This window comes from Podarcis vaucheri, assembly GCF_965113315.1.
Source record: "Podarcis vaucheri genome assembly, chromosome: 13".
NCBI classification, from domain to species: domain Eukaryota; kingdom Metazoa; phylum Chordata; class Lepidosauria; order Squamata; family Lacertidae; genus Podarcis; species Podarcis vaucheri.
In genome coordinates, this window is record NC_138751.1 from 7,839,545 (window position 1) to 7,865,267 (window position 25,723).

The 25,723-nt window shown below is 44.7% G+C and overlaps 1 protein-coding gene, 1 long non-coding RNA gene and 1 gene segment (V, D, J or C); 2 read left to right on the forward strand and 1 right to left on the reverse strand.

The window, feature by feature from the left end:
* LOC309516119 overlaps window positions 1-14,449 on the forward strand; it is a 42,564-nt gene extending 28,115 nt beyond the window's left edge. For both annotated transcript variants that reach the window, the window contains exons 3-4: window positions 12,767-12,982; window positions 14,051-14,449.
* LOC309516122 overlaps window positions 1-25,723 on the reverse strand; it is a 30,840-nt gene that overhangs the window by 3,690 nt on the left and 1,427 nt on the right. Inside the window, exon 2 of the long non-coding RNA XR_014212780.1 lies at window positions 14,343-14,493. This is a non-coding gene — a long non-coding RNA (uncharacterized lncRNA). The remainder of the gene's footprint in view (window positions 1-14,342; window positions 14,494-25,723) is intronic.
* Window positions 1-25,723, forward strand: LOC309516117 (vomeronasal type-2 receptor 26-like). Of its 4 annotated transcripts, XM_082194596.1 has the most exons (6): window positions 1-906; window positions 2,729-2,963; window positions 4,078-4,326; window positions 21,548-22,968; window positions 24,059-25,004; window positions 25,364-25,723. In XM_082194596.1, the coding sequence occupies exons 4-5, from the start codon at window positions 22,845-22,847 to the stop codon at window positions 24,955-24,957; spliced, it is 1,023 nt and encodes a 340-aa protein (XP_082050722.1). In that variant the 5' UTR covers window positions 1-906; window positions 2,729-2,963; window positions 4,078-4,326; window positions 21,548-22,844; the 3' UTR covers window positions 24,958-25,004; window positions 25,364-25,723. The 4 variants fall into 4 exon arrangements, with proteins under 4 accessions (XP_082050722.1, XP_082050721.1, XP_082050723.1 ...); XM_082194595.1 differs by having other exon boundaries at window positions 24,059-25,723; XM_082194597.1 differs by lacking the exon at window positions 1-906 and having other exon boundaries at window positions 2,684-2,963; window positions 24,059-25,723.

The following is a 25,723-nucleotide window of genomic DNA, read 5'->3' on the forward strand; positions in this document are numbered from 1 at the left end:
TTTAAGAGGCAATGGGCTTGCAGCTACCTTTCACTTTGTAGCGTAGCTGCAATTTAGCCCACGTCCCTTTGAAGAGTCCCTTGGCTCACCATCTTCCCTGGGCGCTAACTTGACATTGAGATTGGGAAGAGGCTTGACATCAGGAGGGTGTCACTGGCCATACACTGAAAGACTGTCAGTGACCTACCCTGCATGAGGGGATATGGGGTGGGCTGCCTGCGTCCACATGTGTCTTGCGGGGCACCCCCATATCCCATTTACACTGAGGAGCCCTAGTTCCCCTGGCTGGGGGGCTGGGAGGGAAACACGCCCAATGCCTAAGCCAAGGTCTTCCTATATTTGAAAGGTTAATAAAGTTGTGGCCAAATTTCCATTCCATAACACCTTGTCATGAGTCATTATTCCTTTCTGGTTGTCCCTGGGGGCTGGGAAGGTCGCCACCTGGTCACGCAATGTTTACCCAGCCTAGGGTGACTTAGATGAACAGGTGGAGCACGTCTATTGGAGGCAGATCTTTATATCCTTGCCTTGGTGGCCCATTCCACACATTTAAGGAGCTACCTAGGTAACTGTGCAGAGGTTATGGGATATGGTGTGGGATGTAATACATCAGTACAGTCAATTACAACATGCTTTGCTTCCTAGAGTGGACACTGTCAGGCAGGTGTTTAACTTCCTGTTCCCCCTGTAAGTGACTCAGCAGATGGGCATGATTTTATAAAAGGGCAAGTCACGCAGTCATCTTGTCTCAGTTAACTCTCAGTTCATTCTCGCAACCATTTTGTTGTCTGCTGGCTCTCAGCCAGCAGCACATGGGCCCAGCCTCACAAAGGATGTAAGCCACGTTCTATGTTTGCAACCTGAAGCTTAAAGCCTGCCTTCTAGGATGTGTACTGTGAACAACTTGTGAGTAAACTTATTGTTATACTTTTAAAGACAGACTTGTGAGTCTTTATTGTATTTTAAGAGGGAGATTTAAGAGGGACTATTCAGCTCATAGTAGCAAGGAAAGGAAGTTCCCCCCAAACGTCTGCTTTATATATATTATTTACACAATGGGCCCCATGTTATTGGCTAATTCTAGGATTCTCCTGTAGGCCAATCAGATTGCGGATTCACTTCCACCTGGAGTTGGGTTGGGTGGCTCCTGTGGACCAATCAGACTACTGCATTCTGGATCCTATTGTTCTAGGACCAATCAGACTGCCGCATTTTGGATCCTAATCAACTAAGTACAGAACATCTACCAACTAGCTTCCGTGAATATAGAAGGGATTAGCTCTGCTACATCACTCACTAGCATAAGTGCAGGAAGGATACTACTTAACAAATATTTCCTTGCCTATTACAGTGGTACCTCGGGTTAAGTGCTTAATTTGTTCTGGAGGTCCGTACTTAACCTGAAACTATTAGCACCACTTTAGCTAATGGGGCCTCATCCTGCTGCTGCTGCGCTGCGGCTGCACGATTTCTGTTCTCATCCTGAAGCAAAGTTCTTAACCTGAGGTAATATTTCTGGGTTAGCAGAGTCTGTAACCTGAAGCGTATGTAACCCGAGGTACCACTGTATTCTAAACATCCCCACAAGGGAGATGTTTTTAGCTCTCCTTGGTTTTCAAACCTAGCCTGTGCAGCAGCCTAAACATGCCAATACCTTCTCTGGAAAGACTGGGATGCTGGTTGTCTTCCATATAATGTTGGGAAATGGACACTTGCACCTTCCTCCGAGTGGGTGGTTGTTGCAGATCCTCGTGCTTGGTCACTGTCCCCAAGGAGCCAGAACGCAGATTGTCCGGTAGCCATCTAAGAGTTCCCCCTGACACCTGGGGAGCTGGCAGGTTAAGAGGCCTGCTTGGGTGAGAGGGGATGCTTTGCTGCTGGAAGGGCACTGGTAGCCCACCTGCCAGGGCAGCCACTGAGACATTAAAGCCCGCAACACCTTCTCCCCTCAATAATTTTTTTCTAGAACCTCCGCTATCTGACTGTGTCCTCATCCAGCTCAAGTAAGCCTAACGGGCCACAGATTTTCCTACTTGGGGCCACACGCACAATGACCCCCCGTCTTCTGTAGAGATTTGAAATGTCAGTGAATCTAACAGATAATAATCAGCACTCCTGCCAAACTGCAAGCCTCCATGATTCTCTGGGGAGAAACCATGACATTTAAACCTTTCCAGGGATTGTAACCTGGATATAAAAGAGAGAGGAGTTGGAGTTATTGAGAAGGCTTACAGATTCATTTTTAAAGCAGTTTTTCTACCACTGCTGATGAATGCGAATGTTACAAGACAGGGGCTGCTCTACTCCTTGGGGAACATGTGTCATTGAGAGGAGCAATATTTCCTGACCTGAAAGCAGAATGCAGGTAGATTCTGGGAAAGCCTCGTGTAGTTTCAGATATTATGATCAACGAGTTGGGATAAAGTTTGGGGACGTCTTGCTGCTGTGAAGCTGGTGTGTAAAATAAAGAAAGGAGGCACATCCTTTGGAATTACCCTGCCATGCTGAATACATCCGTTGCTTAAAGCATGGTGCGGATATGGCCCAGAACGTACCTTACGTAGCACTGGTAATAGTGCCAGTTCCACATATAGGGATGTTGTACATGAATAAAGGGCTTTTGTGATGTCATGTTGTACTTTAATGTTCTGAACTGCCTGATATCTGCTAATGAAGGGTGGTATACAAATGTAATAATAACAATTAAATTATCTCAGTTACACTCAAGCTTCTGGAAGGACTTTCTGAGAACCTCACAGAATAGCCTCTTCTTGGATTGTCTGGGTGGAGCTACTGATGGGAAACATATCTCACCAAAGTCTCCCAGGATGCTATATAAGCAGGCCTGGTGGCCCACATGCCATTCACACTGAATCCTAAAATGTGGGCCAAGATCTTCTTACCATTTGTGGGACTCCTTTGCGGGGCCAGCCTGCCACTGACTTCCTCCCAGGCTGCTCCAGGTGAGTTTGCTTCTCTTTCCTTCCTCTTTGCAGACTTCTCATGCATGTACCTGAAATCTGGGCATCTGGAACCACCCTTAGAAACAGAGCAATAACAACCCTTGGATTCTCTTCCTCCAACGTTTCTGCTTATTTGCCAGCAGTAAATGGGATAGTCATTTCAAAGTCTTTCCAAAAATACCCTTTTATTAACATTTGTAAGTGCCTGTTTCTGTGTGCTGAGACCTTTGTAGGTTCAGGGAACAGAAGAGACATTCCCTGGTGATCAATGAGGTGACAGATGTCTCAGTCGGATTACCCTCACATCCGTCTTGAGACGTCTCCTGGGGTTCCCAAGTTTAATCATGTATGAGACAATGTGTGCAGAACTAGTTATACACACAATGGAATATTGCGTGTGGGCTAGCACTATAAAATACGGCTTGCATTTCCATTTTGTTGCCAGCCTTTGAGTGTACTCTCTGACCTACTTACGGACTCTGATAAATCCAGAAGTTCCAACTCAAACATAGGAAAATCTATTGGTATTCAAATCAGATTTTGAAACCCTTGTATAATTCGAGTGAGCAATATATTTATTGCAATAGTCAAAACAGATTAAGGTACATTGGGGGGGGGGGGGAAACAACATCAAGTCAGGTGTAAATAAAATTTGCTCCCCCAAGATAACAGGGACACATTTCTCAAAAATAATAATTTCTGTCCAACTCACGACCTTTATCTTAGCCCATTTCTCTTCTTCTGCTGGAGGCAGTTTGGCTTGATTACTTGTGCTACCAGCTGTAAATCTCTCTGTGGCACACTGGTGTTGAAAGCGATCCATCGGGGAATCTGGGGAATGGGCAAACACACTAGTTAAAGGGGTGCTGGGATTATTCAGCAATGGTAGAAGGTGCTGGAGTTGTTCAAGGGAAGAAAAGGGACTGACAGGAACTCTCAGGTGAGCTAAATGAGGAGCCTGGACTGACTTAGCTGTAGAGCTGAAAGAGAAGCAAGCAGAGCAGGATAAGATTCTGTGAGCAGGCTGGGAGGTAAATGGTGGGAGGAGACTTGGGACTTGACATGGGTTTTTGCATTCCCAGACTCCCTCATAGTTTTCATCCTACCCCCCAAGCCCCAGTTCTCATCAGCTGCGTGGTAGAGAGCACAGAGGAACAACTGGAAGTGACCTGGTCACGGCAGACAGCAGGAAATCTAAGCCTTGAGCCTCTTGCATGGAGAGAGGAGGAAATTAACCCCTTCAACGCATCCAGTTCTGTGATCATTTCCGCAAGCGACTGGGAGGCAGGGGAGAATATTATCTGCACAGTGCAACTCCCATCCCTGCCTCAACAGAAAACAAGAGAGACCAGCAAGAAGAAAGGTAAGCGGGAAGCAGGCCTGCTCTCCACCCTGCAACTGGTGTCCCTAATTTCCCAGCAACCTCCTGAGCAGGAAAGAGATTACTGAAAATAAATATCAACATAGCACCACTTAGAACAAACTCAGTATACCAATGTGGGCAGTGAGATCTGGCAATGAAAAAAACGCTATCCTTCTTTTTCATACCCAGCCTGTACACCAATACCTTCTCTGGGAAGGCTGGGATGCTTTTTGTGCTGGGCGCTTTGTTTATATATGTTGGGGAAAGGAGCTGTGTAAATATTCCTGGAATATCCACTATCCCACCCGTGTCCTCATCCAGCTCAAGGAAGCCCCATGTATGTGCCACAGATCTTCCTACTCAGGTCCACACACACAAGAACTTCAGTTAAATCTCCTTTGCTCCTTAAACCTTTCATTAAGGATCTACATTCTTTCATTAAGGGGGCAGGACTAGATGACCCTTGGGGCCCTTCCAACTCAATAATTCCACGATTCAAGGAAAAGAAAATATCCATGGCAAAGAGGGTCAGAGAGAAGGCAAATCACAGGGCTGTAGAGACGGAACGGATGGCAGACAAAAGCAAGAAGTGAAGGACTGAGATGGAAAGGAGAAGTTTTAATCCAAGGCTTTTATTCATTCAATGATTTTAAAATTATTTCTAAACTGCTTTATATTTAAAAATAACACACTTAAGGAGTGCAAAAAGACAATGTGCTGCTGCTGTGAAGCATGTATGAAAAATACAGAAGGTAGGCAAACCCTTCAGAATAACCCTGTCAAGAATTCCTGGGTTCATCAGAATGTCATCATTGCCCTTTCTAGATACTCCTGCTTGTCCTTCCTTCCAAAACTACCATTTCCTAAATGCAGGTATGTCTAACTTTAATAACTGTTGCCTCTCCCTTTGTCTCATACTAACCCCCACCGGAAACTGAAAAAGACAAGGCGAATGGTCCCCATGCCAATTTCTATTGCACTGCGAAGAAACCAGCCTTCAGGAAGCACAGACAATGCTCACCGGCTTGGTCACAGGGCTCAATACAAGTGACGTTTCTGTTCAGTGGATTAATAATAATAATAATAATAATAATAATAATAATAATTTATACCCCACCCATCAGGCTGGCCTTCCTCAGCCATTCTGGGCAGCTCCCAACAGAATTAAAAGTACAATAAAACATCAAACATTACAAACCTCCCTAAACAGGGATGCCTTCAAATGCCTTCAAAAAGTCAAAGATAGTTGTTTATTTCCTTGACATCTGATGGGAGGGCGTTCCACAGGGCGGGCGCCACTACAGAGAAGGCCCTCTGTTGAGTTCCCTCATTGAACACCTGAGTATTGACAGCAGCAGGGTTTCCCTCTTGGCCTTCAGCCAGGTGATAGTTTCCTACTCCGACTGAATCAATGACACCATGAAGCTCACCCAGAGGCCTGAGGAGAAATCCCAGAGTGAAAAATGATGCACACCCCTTCCCCAGCATCTCTCTGACTCTGTCCCCAAAGGCATGATGATGATGTGACTGGCAGGTGGCCAATCAGGTAAGTTCACGCACTGGTAGCACAGCATACCTCACTGTTGCACAACTCATCGTTCCACAGGTGGGAGGGGGCAAAGAGAGAGAGGACAAAGTTAAGCCACACAGGCAAATCCTGAAGTTGGGTTAAAAAGAAAAAGGGTGGAGAGCTTCCTTGTTCTCTGGCTCTCGGCAAGCAACCTTGGCTGGGTCTCCTTAACCGGTGGCCTCCGCTTGCTCTACGTGGGCAATTTGGTGGATGGGGGAGGACACACACACCCTCGTGGTCTAATGAGGGTGACAGGCACCCATTGCTTAAGGCAGTGGTTCTCAACCAGTGTGCCGTGGCACCCTGAGGTGCCTTGGATTGTGGTCAGGGGTGCCGCGGGCAGCACTGGCCTCTGCCCCTCTTTCCTTCCCTCCCCCCTATGATGTCCTCTCACATTTCTGACTCTCAAAGGCTTGCACAGCTGTTTGTTGCAAACCTAATAAAAGCGAAAGCTGCCCCTGGGGCTGGCCATTGGGTGCTGGTTGCCAGGAGGTGAGGCGGCCTTGAAGTAAGCAAGCAAGCGGGCGAGGAGCCAAGCCGGCCAGTCTGCCAGCCATTGCTGTTGGGAATGGACAGACAGGTGGGAAGGTGGACAAGGAGGAAGGCACCATGCTGGCATTTATTGTGCTTGCTGTATGCAATGCCTGCCTGGAAGCTGAGTGCCCAGTCCTGAAGGAGAGCCTTTCTTCCATGCAGGCCTGGCAGGGCCCACTGCTGCCATTGCTGCTCCCTGGGTAAGATGCTGGCCTCACTTTCACCCTTGGCCAGTCTCCGTTGGGCCTCCAAGTCTGGGGACATCTTCTTCCCAGGCCCCCGTGGGGCTGTGTGAGGAGGCGCCTCTCTTTAGGGCAGGAAGGGGGCAGCTCTGAGACCAGGAGCGGCAGGGGTGGCCTTTCAGGTGCTATTGAACTATATATTCCATTTTCATTGATGGGCCATTGGTTATGCTGGCAGGGCTACGTTGAAAATGAGTGTGCAACACCCCAAGGGTCACAGGTGGTGAAATAAGGGTGGTTGTTGTTTTTTGTTGGGGAGGGTAACATGATTAAATTTGAAAAACCCTTGCTGATGACTTAAAAAAAAATCCTGCCCCTGGGAAATGTAAGAAGTTTTTCTCAAATTAGTGTTTGAGATCCAAGGTATGGCTGTACTAGGTGTTGGGAACGGCAGGGGTGGTGTTTGCAAGCTGCCCCATAGGCACCTAATTAGCCACTGTAAGAAAAGCATGGAGGAACAGATGGGCTGCTGGCTGATCCAAAACATGATTCTTATGTTCTTATCCTTTCTTTAAGGGTGTTCTGGGTCTGAGCCCAACCAATAATTTAATGACGTGATGTGGTCATAGTGTTCCACATCATAGTGCTCCAAACCTCTCTGGTATTAGCTAGTGATAGGGGAAGCATAATGCCACAGAATTCAGTCACAATATCCTCACTAGACCACCACAGGCAAACGGTAAAGTGGAGGAGGAAATCACTGAAGCAAATAAGGCCAGCAGAATTTATTGAAAAAAATTAGGAGGATAAGAATGTGTGGCAGCTCCGTATCAACACAGTGCCCGGTTGGGTCATGACTACCATATTTGGGGATGGGACAAAAAGAGCAGGGGATAAAGTTTTTTCCCTTGTTCTCCCCCTCTAAAACAAGGTGCCTTCAGTCGCCTTCAGTGAAGGCAACCTGAAGCCTCCGGAGCGTGGTGGGAGTCCCCGCTGCACTCTGGAGGCTTCAGGCAGCTACCTTGGAAGCTTGCAGAGCGAAAGGGGGCGGTGTGCATAAAATGAATTTTCAAGTCAGACCTTTTATGCACTTTCCCCCCTTTTCTTTATGGAAGCAATTAACTCATCACAGATTCTTCCTTAAGCTGGTCTTTAAGAGGCAATGGGCTTGCAGCTACCTTTCACTTTGTAGCGTAGCTGCAATTTAGCCCACGTCCCTTTGAAGAGTCCCTTGGCTCACCATCTTCCCTGGGCGCTAACTTGACACTGAGATTGGGAAGAGGCTTGACACCAGGAGGGTGTCACTGGCCATACACTGAAAGACTGTCAGTGACCTACCCTGCATGAGGGGATATGGGGTGGGCTGCCTGCGTCCACATGTGTCTTGCGGGGCACCCCCATATCCCATTTACACTGAGGAGCCCTAGTTCCCCTGGCTGGGGGGCTGGGAGGGATACACGCCCAATGCCTAAGCCAAGGTCTTCCTATATTTGAAAGGTTAATAAAGTTGTGGCCAAATTTCCATTCCATAACACCTTGTCATGAGTCATTATTCCTTTCTGGTTGTCCCTGGGAAGGTCGCCACCTGGTCACGCAATGTTTACCCAGCCTAGGGAGACTTAGATGAACAGGTGGTGCCCTTCTATTGGAGGCAGATTTTTATATCCTTGCCTTGGTGGCCAAGTCCACACATTTAAGGAGCTACCTAGGTAACTGTGCAGAGGTTATGGGATATGGTGTGGGATGTAATACATCAGTACAGTCAGTTAAAACATGCTTTGCTTCCTAGAGTGGACACTGTCAGGCGGGTGTTTAACTTCCTGTTCCCCCTGTAAGTGACTCAGCAGATGGGAATGGTTCTATAAAAGGGCAAGTCACGCAGTCATCTTGTCTCAGTTAACTCTCAGTTCATTCTCGCAACCACTTGGGCCCATCCTCACAAAGGATGTAAGCCACGTTCTATGTTTGCAACCTGAAGCTTAAAGCCTGCCTTCTAGGATGTGTACTGTGACCAACTTGTGAGTAAACTTATTGTTATACTTTTAAAGACAGACTTGTGAGTCTTTATTGTATTTTCAGAGGGAGATTTAAGAGGGACTATTCAGCTCATAGTAGCGAGGAAAGGAAGTCCCCCCCAAACGTCTGCTTTATATATATTATTTACACAATTTGCCCCATTTTATTGGCCTATTCTAGGTTTTCAAACCCAGCCTGTGCAGCAACCTGAACATGCCAATACCTTCTCTGGAAAGGCTGGGATGCTGGGTCTCTTCCATATAATGTTGGGAAATGGACGCTTGCCCCTTCCTCCGAGTGGGTGGCTGTTGCAGATCCTTGCGCTTGGTCGCTGTCCCCAAGCAGTCAGAATGCACATGGTCAGGTAGCCTTCCAAGAGTTCCCCTTGACACCTGAGGAGCTGGCAGGATAAGAGGCCTGCTTGGGTGAGAGGGGATGCTTTGCTGCTGAAAGGGCACCAGCAGTCCATCTGCCAGGGCAGCCACTGAGACATAAAAGCCAGCAACACCTTCTGCCCTCAATAATTTTTTCTAGAACCTCCGCTATCTGACTGTGTCCTCATCCAACTCAAGTAAGCCTAACGGGCCACAGATTTTCCTACTTGGGGCCACACGCACAATGACCCATGGTCTTCTGTAGAGATTCAAAATGTCAGTTAATCTAACAGATAATAATCAGCACTCCTGCCAAACTGCAAGCCTCCATGATTCTCTGGGGAGAAACTGTCAGGAAAAAGCACCAAGGCAAAAGCCAGCTCCAGACATAGGCGCCGACTCCATGGGGCTTGAGGGGGCTTGAGCCCCCTCAAAAAATTTTTTGGGGGGGCTCAGCCCCCCCAATAATCTCGGGCGCCGTCCCCCGCCTCCTCCCCACCTGCTCCCTCCCCAGCCAGCCAGCCAGCTGGAGAGCCCCAGCCGTCCCCCGCGAGAACAGGGGAATCCCCGGGGGCGGGGGCTTCTGCCTCTAGCCCCAGGTTTCCCGCATATCAGCTGTTCCGGAGCTGATTAATAGGCAGCAGCACGCTCTCCCCTATTCGCTCACAAGGGGGCGGCGCCACTTTATTTGCATATTCATGAGCTTATTTGCATATTCATGAGCTTATTTACATTTCACGAGCTTTCCCGGCCCCCCCAATATTTTTTATAAGTCCGCGTCCCTGGCTCCAGACGGCTGGAATGCAAAACAGGATGTTGTGTTTTGCAGATGTACTGTTGGGGAAAAGGTGGAGCCTATTCTCTGTACTGAGCACCGGATGTTAGCTTAGAGTGTCATGTGACCTGTGCTGGAAGTACAGGGGAGTTGAGTCTCTTCTGATGGAGTCTGAAGGGAGCAGTTGCATTTCTATGTACTGCTGAGTGACAGGAATAAAACATGTAAAAGGACTCCTGTCTGTCTCATTTCCCCTCCCTGGGAGAATGCAGGGAGGGAGAGAGAAGAGAAAAGCAGAGAAGTGTTCCTTCTCACGTCTAATGAGAAGAATCGCTGGGTTTGTTTACCTAGCCTGCCGGTAGTTGCAGACGTAAGGTAAACACAGTATCTCGCTCAATTGCCTCGGGGGAGGCCAGGTACCTCTGCCTGTGAGCCAAGATACTAACAGAAACCATGACATTTAAACCTTTCCAGGGATTGTAACCAGGATATAAAAGTCAGAGGCGTTAGAGTTACTGAGGAGGCTTACAGATTCATTTTTAAAGCAGTTTTTCTACCACTGCTGATGAATGTGAATGTTACAAGACAGGGGCTGCTCTACTCCTTGGGGAACATGTGTCATTGAGAGGAGCAATATTTCCTGACCAGAAAGCAGAATGCAGGTAGATTCTGGGAAATCCTCATGTAGTTTCAGATATTATGATCAACGAGTTGGGATAAAGTTTGGGGACGTCTTGCTGCTGGGAAGCTGGTGTGAAAAATAAAGAAAGGAGGCACGTCCTTCGGAATAACCCTGCCATGCTGAATACATCCGTTGCTTAAAGCATGGTGCGGATATGGCCCAGAACGTACCTTACGTAGCACTGGTAATAGTGCCAGTTGCACATATAGGGATGTTGTACATGAATAAAGGGCTTTTGTGATATCATGTTGTACTTTAATGTTCTGAGCTGCCTGTGATCTGCTAATGAAGGGTGGTATACAAATTTAATAATAACAATTAAATTATCTCAATTACACTCAAGCTTCTGGAAGGACTTTCTGAGAACCTCACAGAATAGCCTCTTCTTGGATTTTCTGGGTGGAGCTACTGATGGGAAACATATCTCACCAAAGTCTCCCAGGATGCTATATAAGCAGGCCTGGTGGCCCACATGCCATTCACACTGAATCCTAAAATGTGGGCCAAGATCTTCTTACCATTTGTGGGACTCCTTTGCGGGGCCAGCCTGCCACTGACTTCCTCCCAGGCTGCTCCAGGTGAGTCTGCTTCTCTTTCCTTCCTCTTTGCAGCCTTCTCATGCATGTACCTGAAATCTGGGCATCTGGAACCACCCTTAGAAACAGAGCAATAACAACCCTTGGATTCTCTTCCTCCAACTTTTCTGCTTATTTGCCAGCAGTAAACGGGATAGTCATTCCAAAGGGACAGATCCCATGGTTCCAAAACAAATACCTTTTTATTAAGATTTGTAAGTGCCTGTTTCTGTGTGCTGAGATCATTGTAGGTTTAGGGGACAGCAGAGACAGTCTTCTGGTACGGGCAAAGAAGGCAGGGCTCTCACAAACTATGCAGCTGAAATTATTTAGCTGAGATTCCTGCATTACAGGGGAATAGTCATTTCAAAGTCTTTCCAAAAATACCCAATTATTAAGATTTGTAAGTTGCTGTTTCTGTGTGCTGAGACCTTTGTAGGTTCAGGGGACAGAAGAGACATTCCCTGGCGATCAATGGGGTGACAGATGTCTCAGTCGGATCACCCTCACATCCGTCTTGAGACGTCTCCTGGGGCTCCCAAGTTCAATCATGTATGAGACAATGTGTGCAGAACAAGGTATACACAGGCTGGAATATTGGGTGTGGGCTAGTACTATAAAATACGGGTTGCATTTCCATTTTGTTGCCAACCTTTGAGTCTACTCTCTGACCTACTTACGGACTCTGATAAATCCAGAAGTTCCAACTCTTACATAGGAAAATCAGATCTATTGGTATTCAAATCAGATCTTGAAACCCTCGTATAATTCGAGTGAGCAATATATTTATTGCAATAGTCAAACCAGATTAAGGTACATTGGGGGGGGGGAACAACATCAAGTCATGTGTAAATAAAATTTGCTCCCCCAAGATAACAGAGTCACATATCTCAAAATTAATAATTTCTGTCCAACTCAGGACCTTTATCTTAGCCCCTCTGAATGTTTTTCCTTCAGCTTTTGTCAAGGGCAGATTTTTAAACATCCCCAGAAATGATAGACATTGTGCATGTTCTTTGAATGTGCCAGACACTGTAGAACATATCCTTTTCTACTGTCCATTTTACAACCTGCTACGCAAACGCATGCTACCCCCCCCTTTTTGGGTAGTCTACCATCACGGCACAATGAAAATATCCGATTCTATCTGTCTGACATTAACCCGGAATTAACTGCAAGGGGGGCTGAGGTTTTGTTAATAGTATCTCTTGGAGAGCTAAATGGCACTATTTAGCGGGAAGAAATCTCAATGAAATTCCTCATCATTATATGTTTCATGTGGCTGTTTATTTGTATATATTTTAAATGTTTTAGGATGCCCTATATATGTAATGCCTAGAAAGGTTTTGATGAAGTAAGTAAGTAAGCATTACAGGGGGTTGGACTAGATGAGCATTGTGCTCCCTTCCAATTCAAGAATTCTATGATTCCACGAAAGAGAATATGCATGGGAAAGAGGGTCAGAGAGAAGGAAAATCACAGGGGTGTAGAGAAGAACAGATGGCAGACAAAAGCAAGATTGAAAGGACTGAGATAAAAGCAGAGGTTTTAACCTATGGCATTTATTCATTTGCAGATTTTAAAATCATTTCTAAGCTGCTGAAATCTTAAACAGTGCACTAAGGAACATAAAAACTTTAAAGCAATATCAGAAAAACCATAAAAACAGTAATATAAAGTCATTAAAAAACCAGGAATTTCATCTGTCTGTCTGTCTATTTTGTTCCCTTAGGTGCAATATTGGTGTGCACTGCCTCTGGCTCTGTCCCCGAAGGCATGATGATGATGTGGCAGGCAGGTGGCCAATCAGGTAACACCTCCGGCATCATAAGTGCACGCATTGGTAGCACAGCATACCTCAGCCTTTCAGTACAAGACGTTGAGCAGGTAAAGTTCGTCTGTCGAATATCCATCCCTGGGTCCCAAACAAAAGTCAATGAACCTGAAGGTAAAAACTCTCGACATATTTGGGACTTAATTTTCCTTTGGAAATCATGGTTTTCGGAGCAGAATGATTGTTTCCAGATTGCTTAAGATCCTCTCAGGGACTGACCATTTCAAGACTGCTTCCTCCTTAATTCAGAAATTTATTTCTGCTTTCCATTATGGCCTGTTGAGATAAGACTTTCCCCACCAGTTGCCATGATATCGGTGCTAGTATTGACTAAAGACACAAGTTGAAACTGCAATCAGTCTGGTGGAGGTCTGAACAGTAATTCTCCTCTTATCTCTGCAGAAAGGTTTTCACCGTTCTTGAACAATACTAAATGCATGTTTTTATCACAAGGTAACAATGGGAGAAGGAAAGGAAAGAATGTGTACCCTGCAGGGGTCAAGGTGTCTCCCACAATAATTTCCACCCCCATTAAAAACCATTCCCACCTCCAGCCAAGGATCCTTCTAACCTTCATCTGCCTGTTGATAATGTTTACACAGCATAGGGTGACCTAGATGAACAGATGGTGCCCTTCTATTGGAGGAATATTTATATATCCTTGCCCTGGTGGCCAAGTCCACACATTTAAGGAGCTCCGTACCTAGTTAGCTGCTCCAGGAGCAACTGTGCAGAGACGGTATCATTGGATATGGGAAGTTTTTAGGTACCCTTGGTTTTCAAGCCCAGCCTATACACCAATACCTTCTCTGGGAAGGCTGGGGTGCTTTTTGTGCTGGGCGCTTTCTTTATATATGTTGGGGAAAGGAGCTGTGTAAATATTCCTGGAATCTCCACTATCCCACCGTGTCCTCATCCAGCTCAAGGAAGCCCCATGTATGTGCCACAGATCTTCCTTCTCAGGTCCACACACGCAAGAAATTCAGTTAAATCCCCTTTGCTCCTTAAACCTTTCATTAAGGATCTACACCCTCTATCTACAGATTAAAAATGTTTGCCAGAGAATCCAGCAGAAAATAATCAGCACTAAATGGTGTCATAAATGTTGTCCATCAATTATGTCTAAACTTAATAGCTGTTGCCTCTCCCTTTCTCTCATACTTTCCCCCGCCAACCATAAAGAAAGCAGCCTTCAGCGAGCACAGACAATCCTCACCGGCATGGTCATTGGGCTCAATGCAAGTGAAGTTTCTGTCCAGTGGGTGAAGAATGCCCTCCTTGAAGGTCGCCATGTGAATCCCCGAGTCTTGAAGGGCAGCATCAAGGATTCCCTCTTGGCCTTCAGCCAGGTGGTAGTCCCCTACTCTGACTGGAACTACGGCACTTCATACTCCTGTATGTTTACCTGCACAGCAGGCACCATGGAGCCCACCCAGAGGCTTGAGGAAAAATCCCAGGGTGAAAAGTGATGCACACCCCTTTCTCAACCTATCCCAGTTTTCCCTCCTCAGCCTATCCCAGATTCAATAATATCCATGTAATTAGGTAGCCTAAGGCTGAATAAAAGTGAGCAAACCCGCAGATATCTCTTGATGTGATCACTTGATTGAGGTGGTGGGTGGGTTCTGGAAAGAAGCGGGGAATGGATTACACTCCCTGCAAAATCGTGTTGAAGTTTGATTATTGTAGAAGCAAAGTGTGTTTACCGCAAAACCATGAGGTTCACTGGGGGAGGTTTTGGCTAGTCACGGTCTCTTAGCCTATCCTTCCTCACCAAGGTTTAGACTCTAACGGAGCACAGATTTTTGTGTCTTCCCCCCCTCAGCAGAGCATGTCCTATAAAAAGAAAGGTGAGTGGAGTGACAACAATTCCTTTTGCTGACCAGTGCCTTCTGGCTGTTGATCATGTTGACCCAGCATCAGTTGATCTAGATGAACAGGTGGTGTAGTTCTGTTGGAGGCAGATTTTCATATCCTTGCCCTGGTGGTTCAGTCCACACATTAAGGAGCCACATAGCTATCTGAGATTCCTGCTTTGCAGGGGGTTGGACTAGATGACCCTTGGGGCCCTTCCAACTCAATAATTCCATGATTCAAGGAAAAGAAAATATCCATGGCAAAGAGGGTCAGAGAGAAGGCAAATCACAGGGCTGTAGAGACGAACGGATGGCAGACAAAAGCAAGAATTGAAGGACTGAGATGGAAAGCAGAGGTTTTAATCCAAGGCATTTCTTCATTCAATGATTTTAAAATAATTTCTAAGCTGCTTTATATTTAAAAATAACACACTTCAGGAGTGCAAAAAGACAATGTGCTGCTGCTGTGAAGCATGTATGAAAAATACAGAAGGTAGGCAAAGCCTTCAGAATAACCCTGTCAAGAATTCCTGTGTTCATCAGAATGTCATCAAAGCCCTTTCTAGATACTCCTGCTTGTCCTTCCTTCCAAAACTACCATTTCCTAAATGCAGGTATGTCTAACTCTAATAACTGTTGCCTCTCCTTTTGTCTCATACTAACCCCCACCGGAAACTTAAAAAGACAAGGCGAATGGTCCCCATGCCAATTTCTATTGCACTGCCAAGAAACCAGCCTTCAGCAAGCACAGACAATGCTCACCAGCTTGGTCACAGGGCTCAATAAAAGTGCACTTTCTGTTCAGTGGATTAATAAGAATAATAAGAATAAGAATAATTTATACCCCACCCATCAGGCTGGGCTTCCTCAGCCATTCTGGGCAGCTCCCAACAGAATTAAAAGTACAATAAAACATCAAACATTAAAAACCTCCCTAAACAGGGATGCCTTCAAATGTCTTCGAAAAGTCAGATATTTGTTTATTTCCTTGACATCCGATGGGAGGGCGCTCCACAGGGCGGGCGCCACTACAGAGAAGGCCCACTGTCTAATTCCCTCACTGAGGGCCAGCATGTGAACACCCAAGTATTGAAGGACAGCAGCAAGGTTTCCCTCTTTCCCTTCATCCAGGTGATAGTTTCCTACTCTGACTGAATCAATGACACCATGAAGCTCATCCAGAGGCCTGAGGAGAAATCCCAGAGTGAAAAATGATGCACACCCCTTCCTCAGCATCAAAAGCTCTCCAGCCTATACTACATCTTTCTCTTCAGCCTATCCCGGATTCAATGATTTCCATGCTTCATCTACAGATAAATAACATCTCAATATCTCTCAGCTTAATGTACATCACAGGGGTTCTGTAATGATAATATGTAATGATAACACTAGATGAAGCATATCCTGCTGTATCTATCCCATCTGGGGGCAAATTTCTGGTGAATGGGGCATGGGCCACCTGTCACTTTTTAGATTAGCAAATGGAATGTCCTGTATTCTTCTTATTCTGACATAGTATGATAGAAAACTTATGCCATTCATATTAAAAGGGTAGTTGCAAAATGCCCCCATTGAACATGTTGATTTCTGTTCCTTCCTGGAGTGTAGTTCCTATGGGGATCTCTTAGCCACCTGCCACTTATTATTATAATGCTGCAAGGAACAGTGGAGAGTCATTATCAAATCTCAAAAAAGGAAATAACAGATTTGCATTTGTGGTGGGGTTGAGGAACAGCCCTCAAATGGTAAAGGACTAAACACTGGCCTCCTAGGATCATGGAAGCCCCTATTATTTGTTCCAACTGCCCAAAGCTCCAAAGACTTGCCAGAGGTTACCAGAAAATGATCAACCAGTAAACCTGAAAATTGATATAAATACGCCTCCAAGCAATGTACACCTGAGAGTAGGTGAAAAGGCGGGCAGGGCTCTGTCACTTTCCTTTCATACATTTCCCCATTTATTCCACCTTACATCAGCTAACCTTGCTAGCACTTAAGGCATGCATTGGTGTCTCAGTCAAAGACATAGCTGATGTATTTCTCTTAAGAGATGGGTTAGCAGAATTAGCCACCAACCTATGTAGACTGTTAAGTCTGGTACTTTCTGTTTCTGTACAGAGGAGATTCTCAATCTAGAGGGATGCTTTGCTGATTAGATGTTGTGGCTTCTGATAGCTCTACCTTTGTTGCTTCCTATGGGGTACAAAGTAGATACTCTGGAGTGTCCCAGAAATGATCCCCACCCTGTTCCACATGAGTGGTTCCAGCCAGGAACTCTCTTCATTGGTGGAATTGCTTCTCAGTTAGTTTACCATTCTCATGAAGTTTCATTCAGTGAGCATCCTTCTCAGAACCAGTTTGATGTTCCAGAGTAAGAAATTGCTTCGTTTGCTCTGCATCTTTTGTAGCTGCTCAGATCACAAACATATTTTTTCTGTAAATGGCAGAATGTTAAGTGTGTTTTTGTGTTTGTGTTTGTGTGTGTGTGTGTGTGTGTGTGTGTGTGTGTAGGTTTGGCCAACCCCCCCCCCTTAGAATCTATTAGAAATTACCAATATTGTGATATGATAGCAGGAAACATACTCATTATACAAAGGGATGAACAAATTCTACCTCTATATGCAGAATGGTGACAAAATTCTACCAGCACATCCTTGCTTTGGCATTTGCTGTGAACGAAATCAATGAGAATCCGAAGTTCCTACCCAATGTCACACTTGGATTCCATATCTATGATAGCTACTACGATGCAAGGATGACTTATCGTACCACTTTGGATGTGCTCTTCAAAACAGATAAATTTGTTCCCAACTACCAGTGTGACCGACACAAAAAGCTCATGGCTATCATTGGCGGACTTGGCTCTGATACCTCTAATCTTATAGCAGATATTATAGGTTCCTATAAGGTTCCACAGGTAGGAATTCTCCCTGTACACATGAGATTGTGTGTGAGAGTGATGTAGGCGCTTCTTTCTTATGCAGAACTTGATTTTGCAGTTTCATGATATTTTATTTATTCTTCCCTTATTACTTAACATTTATTTTTTGGCTCTTAGTTAACTGTGGCCTCCTTGAGTGCTGGTGGTGTTTTAAGCCTGCCTTTTAAAAATAGAGTTGTCTTTTAGATTTCTTTTTTGGTTTTTTGTGTGTGCTGGTTTTTGTTTATACAGTAAAATGTAAGTCATTTGAGTTATGTTGGTAATGAAGCGACCGATAAAACAACAACAACAACAACAACAGAGATGAGGGCAGTGTTGGGGAGCTTGGAACAGGAGGGGGCTCAGAGTGTGGTGAGGGCAAGGGTAATGGGACAATCAAGATTTTAAACAGAGTGTTGCCCCAGTGAAACAATCCAAATTGTACCCAGGATGGTGTGAGAGACTGTGCTGTGTAGAGTTTGGGGTGTCAGACTAACAGGGCCTAGGAAACCCAAGTTCAAATCTGTACTTGGCCATAAAAATCTCATTGGGTGACCTTGGGGGCCAGTCACTGCCTCTCAGCCAGTATACATGAAGGAGTGTCTCCACCCCCATTGTTCTGCCCAGACGCTGAGGTCCAGTGCTGAGGGCCTTCTGGCGGTTCCCTCGCTGCGAGAAGCCAAGTTACAGGGAACCAGGCACAGGGCCTTCTTGGTAGTGGCACCTGCCCTGTGGAATGCCCTCCCACCAGATGTCAAAAAGAAAAACAACTATCAGACTTTTAGAAGACATCTGAAGGCAGCCCTGTTTAGGGAAGCTTTTAATGTTTAATAGACTATTGTATTATAATATTCTGTTGGACGCCGCCCAGAGTGGCTGGGGAAGCCCAGCCAGATTGGGGGGGGTATAAAAAATAAATTATTATTATTATTATTATTATTATTATTATTGGCCTACCTCACAGGGTGGTTGTGGGGATTAAATGCAGGGAGAACCATAAATGCCACCTTGAGCAGCTTGGAGAAAAAAATATCTCATTGGAGATAGAGATGCAATCAATCAATTCTCTTCTCTCCTGCCAACATTTTGCTAATGAACATTTGGTACAGTGGTGCCCCGCAAGACGAATGCCTCGCAAGACTGAAAACTCGCTAGACGAAATAGTTTTCCGTTTTGGAGGTGCTTCGCAAAATGAATTTCCTATGGGCTTGCTTCGCAAGACAACAATGTCTTGCGAGTTCCTGCTGGTTTTTTCCCCTCCCCCCTTTTTCTAAGCCGCTAAGCCGCTTATCAGCTGATCCGATCAGCAGATAAGCCGCTAAAAGCCGCTAATAGCGCTAATCCTTCAATGGGCTTGCTTCGCAAGATGAAAAAACCTCTAGACGAAGAGAATCACAGAACGGATTCTTTTCGTCTTGTGAGGCACCACTGCACAAATGTTATGCATGCTTTAGTTGTGATTCCTGCATTGCAAGGGTTGGACTAGATGACCCTTGTGGGTCTCTTCTAACTCTACAATTCTATGATTTTATGATGATGAAATTGTATGCTTTATATACTTGGGACATTCAATCAGATGTGCTAAATTTAGCTCTAGGCTCCTAACAACTGTTTATATATATAATTGTTGTATAATCAGGAACATAAAGGCATTCCTAACTTTGCCCTGCAATATCTGCACATTATTATTTTTTCCAGCTCACATATGGCTCATTTACCCCACAGGCGAATCGTATCACTCAAGGGCCATCCTTTTATTGTCTGGTCCCAAATGAAACCCAGCAGTATATGGGGCTTATCCTGTTACTCCAGTATTTCAAATGGACATGGGTTGGAATTCTTATAGATGATGATAACAGTGGAGAACATTTCTTGCAGACACTGGATCCATTGTTTTCTCAGTATGGGATCTGTTCAGCATTCACCCAAAGAATCCCACGCATAAGCCATTGGGATAACTTGGAGAAACTTATTGATATAGCCACAATTTTTTATGCACATTACACAGATTATACAGTGATTACATTCATTATATATGGAGAATCTTTGACTATTGCATGGCTTAGGGCTATTATGTTTATACGAGACTCTGGAAACAAGGAGACTCCCTCAATGAGAAAGGTGTGGATTACAACAACCCAGATAGATTTCATATTAACTGGCATTCAAAGGAGCTGGGGTCTTCAAATGTTCCAAGGTGCAATTTCCTTTACAGTTCACTCCAAAGAGATTTTGGGGTTTAGGGAATTTATTGGGACCATAAGGCTTCACGGGGCCCAGAAGGACAGTTTTCTGAAGGACTTTTGGGAGCAAGCCTTTGACTGTGTACTTCCTAACCCCAATGTGGCAATGGATGCTGACCAAACATGTACTGGAGAGGAGAGACTAGAGAGCCTCCCTGCACCACAGTTTGAAGTGCTCATGACTGGTCACAGCTATAGTGTTTATAATGGTGTTTACGCTGTGGCTCATGCTTTGCATATAATGGGCTCTTCTCGATCCAAGCTGAGAACTAATGAGAAGGGTTTCAGCGCTGAACTTCAAGATCTTCAACCCTGGCAGGTAATGTCCCTACAACAAAATATTATTTCATTTCAATAAACAAAGTACTGTCAAACCTCCTTTTACGTAACCCTCTGGTTATGTAAACTTTGGGATGCGCATGCGGCAAACCCAGAAGTATTCCTCAGGTTGTGGAAACCTCGGAGCTGAGACTATATTCAGCTTTCTCCTGCATGAATCACCGAGGAAATGGAATTGGCCATCTTATTGGTTGAGAGCATTTTATAGGTTTATATTTCTTTCATAGGCTGATAGAGTTGAGAGGAACCCCAAGGGTCATCTAGTCCAACCCCCTGCAATGCAGAAATCTCAACTGAGAAAGAGGCCATCCAACCTCTGCTTAAAAACCTTCAGGAAGGAGAGTCCACCACCTTCTGTGGGAGTCTCAGTGTCGAACAGCTCTATTAGAAAGGCCATGACAGTCCTGCTTTATTGTGTCACATTCCTCAAGGGAATTGTCTCCTGCATCATTTCCCGTCCTGCTACTGTTCTCACTGCTACTGTCTTTGCATGTTTTAAATTTAAAAATTGTCTGCCACTGGAAGTCCCCCCCCCTTTCCGAATTTTCCTATTGCACTATAAACTACTTAGGATTTGTCGTTCAGGATTTCAAAGTAGAGCAGATAGATAAAACTCTTGAGCATCACAATCCTTGTTCCACCAACAGCTTTGATCCTGAAAATCTGATCTGGCTGCTGAAAGGCGTCAGAGGGCTGGGAAGCATTCCAGTTGAGGCACCTCTGGAAAGCTTGCCTGTTTCTTGCGACGGGGACTTCTCATCCTTCCTCCCGTTCTTGAGCCCTCCCAGTGGTGATGGGCACTCCTCCATGACCCACCCAGCTTTTCCCAGGGCAATGGTGACATCAAGGTTGAAAGGATTCCTCCAGAAATGCTCAGGATGATTCAACACTCCAACCAGTAGTCTGACTGCAAGGTGTTGAAGTGCACTGTGCTCTGATGGGGCATCTTTCTGCTCCTGCACAGCGACTCCACTTCAGCTTTCCGGGCTACTCTCAAGCTCTCAAGCCCAGTGGTGCTAAAAACCCACACACAGACCCAGCCATAAAAGAGAGAAGTCAGCAGACTCTTCAGCCTAGGGTGGTGGAAGGTCTTCCTGTTGGTTGCCTTTCCATTTCCTGCTTCCCAGAGAGTCTCTCCTGGGTCCTCCAACTGGAGTCAGAATATCCAGTGCAGGAAGAATTCCCATAATCCCCATTAGCCATGTTGAGTGCTTGGTAACTGTCATCCAACAGCAGTGGAAATCACTACCTGACATAAATGGTAGTAGTCAGAAAAGATGAATTCTCTGATTTATTGATATCCCTCTTTATTATACCTTAGCTCCATCACTTTCTTCATGGGAGTTCATTTAACAACTCAGCTGGGGAAACCATTTCCTTCAATGACAAATGGGAAATGCGAGGCGGCTTTGACATAATGAACACGATCATATTTCCAAATAACTCTTTCCAGAGAGTGAAAATTGGTAGGATTGACATAGATGTTCCCAAAGGTGAAGAATTCATAATTCATGAAGATATAATTGTCTGGCACAGCGGTTTCAACCAGGTATGGATTCTGGCGTGGCTGGATGAAGACATGGGCTGAAGGAGCTGCAGTCAATGGCATTATAGCCTAGGGTTGCCTTGCTGACAGGTCCAGGCAGTATTGTGGCCAGTATAATCATGAGGAAGATAATGCTCATACCACCTTTAATGTTTTTAGACAAAGACTGACATAACAACAATGACTGGTCACAGAGATAACTATAGAGATAATACATCCATTATCTGGATTAGGGATTCCTTGGTTCATTTTAAATTCTTCTTTGTTTATTTTTCTCTTGGCTTCCCTTAATGATTAGTATCAAGAGGTTGGAGAGTGGGAAACGAAAGCTAGAATTTTAGTATAGCTGTGATTGGTAGTAGTATGTATAGATTCAAATCCAACGCAGCAACTATCAGATGTGTTAAGATACTTTCTGGTTCTTGACATACATACAGACACACTTATTTCTGAGTGTGTAAACATTTTAAAAATTATTCTATGAACGCAATAAAGTCAACCATAATAATGTAGCTACATTGAGGAGTTGGTGCTTTGGTTCCAATCTTTTAACCATTTAATTGGGATTATGCTGTACTGAAATCAAAGGAACTTAATTATGAGCCAAGATAAACTGGATTGCACTCCTATATTTTGACTGAGCTCAGTCTAGCTGCTTCATTTTAACTGAGCAACCTGAAAAGTATTCTCTGGCCTTTCAGAATGATGATTCCCGTACTCCCTTTCTTGACAAGAGATAGATCCCCATTACTGATTACCAGTCCAGATTTTTCACTGATCCATCATCTTTGCCATCTTCTCTGAAGATTCTCTTTGTGTTTGTAGATGTGGAATCTTTACTAATGGTGACTCACTCTCTTCAAATACTCGTTTGACTCAGTCTTTATGAGTTATCTGCTGGCTAAACTATGGGTATTACCAGAGCTATTCCCCTGCTTGCCCAAGAGGGATGCTTTTAGGTCCTTAAAAGGTCTGGCGCATATGCCAAGACCAACATCAGAAGTATCTGTCTGTCTATCTTTCTATCTATCTCCATTTCCCTTTTGTAACTCCTTTAATGTCTGGATAGGCAATGCCTATTTCTTTGTGTAACGACTACTGCCACCCTGGCAATGAAAAGAAAAGGAAAGAAGGGAAGAAATTCTGCTGCTATGATTGTACTCCATGTCCAGAAGGGAAGATTTCCAACAAGAAGGGTAGGTCATGTAGTACCCCAATGTTTTGGTCCACACAGAGTAATTTAAAAGAGTTGTGCCAGATGGCTATTTACAAGTGAAAACTTACTCCAATGTGCATACTATCATGTGATTAGCTAAATCAATGTGAGCATAGCATTTGCAGAAGAGAGAAGGGAATGTATATCCAAATATCTTCTAAGGGTGACACCATCCTGGTTCCAAGCTTCACAGCCGAATATGACTCTATCCATGCTTTACATTGCAAGCTCATTCGGAGGTGTGCTCAGTCGATTACTACACCCCTCCTCTGCTGCCCCGTGTTTCAAAGGGTGAAGCCTAAGGAGCACTCCTGTAAACACCTTGATGCCAGTCAGTGATGAATTGTGGATATGGAAGAATCCCTTTACCAAGCTGGTACTTCGGGGTGCTCATTATTTTGGCATAGTCTGCCTTGCACCCACTCCCACAGCCATCTAGCTGTGACAAAAAATGAAGCCAAAGAAACAAAAGCCTAGCAAACAAGAGGTGCTTGGAGTAGTCTAAAATAGGCGATTCCTCAGCGAAACACCCCAAATATTCCTACTCAGTCCCTAAACAGGCGACCAGTTATTTCTGTACTCATCCACAGGTGACTGGATTGGTTTTAGTCCTTGACAAAAAGGAAAAGGAGTAAGCTGTATTTCAGCTTGTACATTGTTTTGAAAAGTGCAAATTATATAAGCTCACCTTTAGACGTACCTTAATTTTTATCCCTAAATCTTGAGTGTTTCATATATGTCAATTCACTTTTTGAAACAAGAACTATACAAGAACTATACAAGAGCTCTGACAGCTGGGTGATAATCTTGCTCCAATCTTCTTCCAGCCTATCGGGGGGAATCCTATGGAAAGATCCACCAACGGTAGAGAGAGATCTCTACATTCTTAACTGATATATGAGAGGCATAGCTGCCAACTTTTCCCTTTTCTTGCGAGGAATCCTATTCGGAATAAGTGAATTTCCCTTAAAAAAAGGGAAACGTTGACAGCTATGATGAGAGGTAGAGTGGAGAACAATCCATAGGTAACAGGTAATTAATGCTGAAATGATAAATTTACTCTTTTTTAGATATGGCTGACTGTTTCATGTGCCCAGAAGAGCAATTTCCAAGTAAGGACAAAGATGAATGTGTGCCTAAAGTTATAACCTTTCTTTCTTATAAAGAACCATTAGGAATCACTTTAGCCTTCACTGCTGTTTTTCTTTCCATTCATGCAGTCTTGGTGTTAACAATTTTCATTAAGCACAGGGATACACCCATTGTCAAAGCCAACAACCGAGGCCTCACCTATATCCTCCTCATCTCCCTCCTGCTCTGCTTCCTTTCTTCATTGTTTTTCCTTGGCAAACCTGGAAAAGTGACCTGTCTTCTCCGACAAACAGTGTTTGGCATCATCTTCTCAATGGCTGTTTCTTGTGTATTGGCCAAAACCATCACTGTAGTGATAGCTTTCATGGCTACAAAGCCAGGATCCAGCATGAGGAAGTGGATGGGGAAAAGACAGGGACATTCTGTTGTTTTTTCCTGTTCCCTCATTCAAGCAAGTATTTGTACCTTGTGGTTGGCAACCTCTCCGCCATTCCCTGATTTAGACATGCACACAGTAACTGGAGAAATTCTTGTGCAATGTAATGAAGGGTCAGTCACCATGTTTTACTGTGTCTTGGGTTTCATGGGCTTCTTGGCCATTTCCAGCTTCACTGTGGCATTCCTAGCCCGCAAGTTACCTGATAGTTTTAATGAAGCCAAGTTCATTACCTTCAGCATGTTGGTCTTTTGCAGCGTGTGGTTATCCTTTGTTCCAACCTACCTGAGCACAAGAGGGAAATACATGGTGGCTGTGGAGATTTTCTCCATCTTAGCCTCCAGTGCTGGGTTACTGGGTTGCATCTTTGCCCCTAAATGCTACATCATTGTGTTTAGGCCCCAGCAGAACAGCAGAGAGCTAATTAGGATAAAGTTTTAAAGATTCTGCCTTGTTTTCTTCTACTACACTATTAATGTACTACAGTGGTGCCCCGCATGACGAATGCCTCGCAAGACGGAAAACCCGCTAGACGAAAGGGTTTTCCGTTTTTGAGCTGCTTCGCAAGACGATTTTCCCTATGGGCTTGCTTTGCAAGACGAAAACGTCTTGCGAGTGTTCCGATTTCCCCCCGCTTTCCCCCCCTTTTTCTAAGCAGCTAAGCCGCTAATAGCCTTTTAGCCGCTAATCCACTAAGCCTTTAATAGCCGCTAAACCGCTAATAGCGCTAATCCGCTAAGCTGCTAATAGGGTTGCTTCGCAAGACGAAAAAACCGCTAGACGAAGAGACTCAAGGAATGGATCAATTTCGTCTTGCGAGGCACCACTGTATTAATACATTGGTAAGGATTACTAGAGCATTAGCTATGATTTGATGAGTAGGTGAGGAGCCTGCCTCGAAAAACATCCCAGAAAAGGTACATTATGTATTTTCAGCAGCTGACTATTGCACAATGGTTGAGATCTTTGGATAAAGGGTAGTATGTAAATCAAATAAAACAATAATTGCAACTCTAGTGCTTAACAGTTAAATGCAAAGCAAGCTCTTAAACGAAGAGCTAAAACCAAGAGAGGTGGTTAGATTTCCAAAAGATTTCCAATAGGACAGTGACAGAGATACATTGTGTTTGTACCATGAGAAGCGAAGTTACAGGGAACCAGGCAGAGGACCTTCTTAGTAGTGGCGCCCTCCGTGTGGAACACCTTC

What these genes read in the sequence shown, in the direction of transcription:
- LOC309516117 (XM_082194595.1), top strand. Translation starts at nt 22,845, where the DNA reads ATGCCTATTTCTTTGTGTAACGACTACTGCCACCCTGGCAATGAAAAG. An exon ending in GAAGATTTCCAACAAGAAGG is followed by an intron (nt 22,969 to 24,058) that starts GTAGGTCATGTA and finishes ACTCTTTTTTAG; the next exon opens with ATATGGCTGACTGTTTCATG.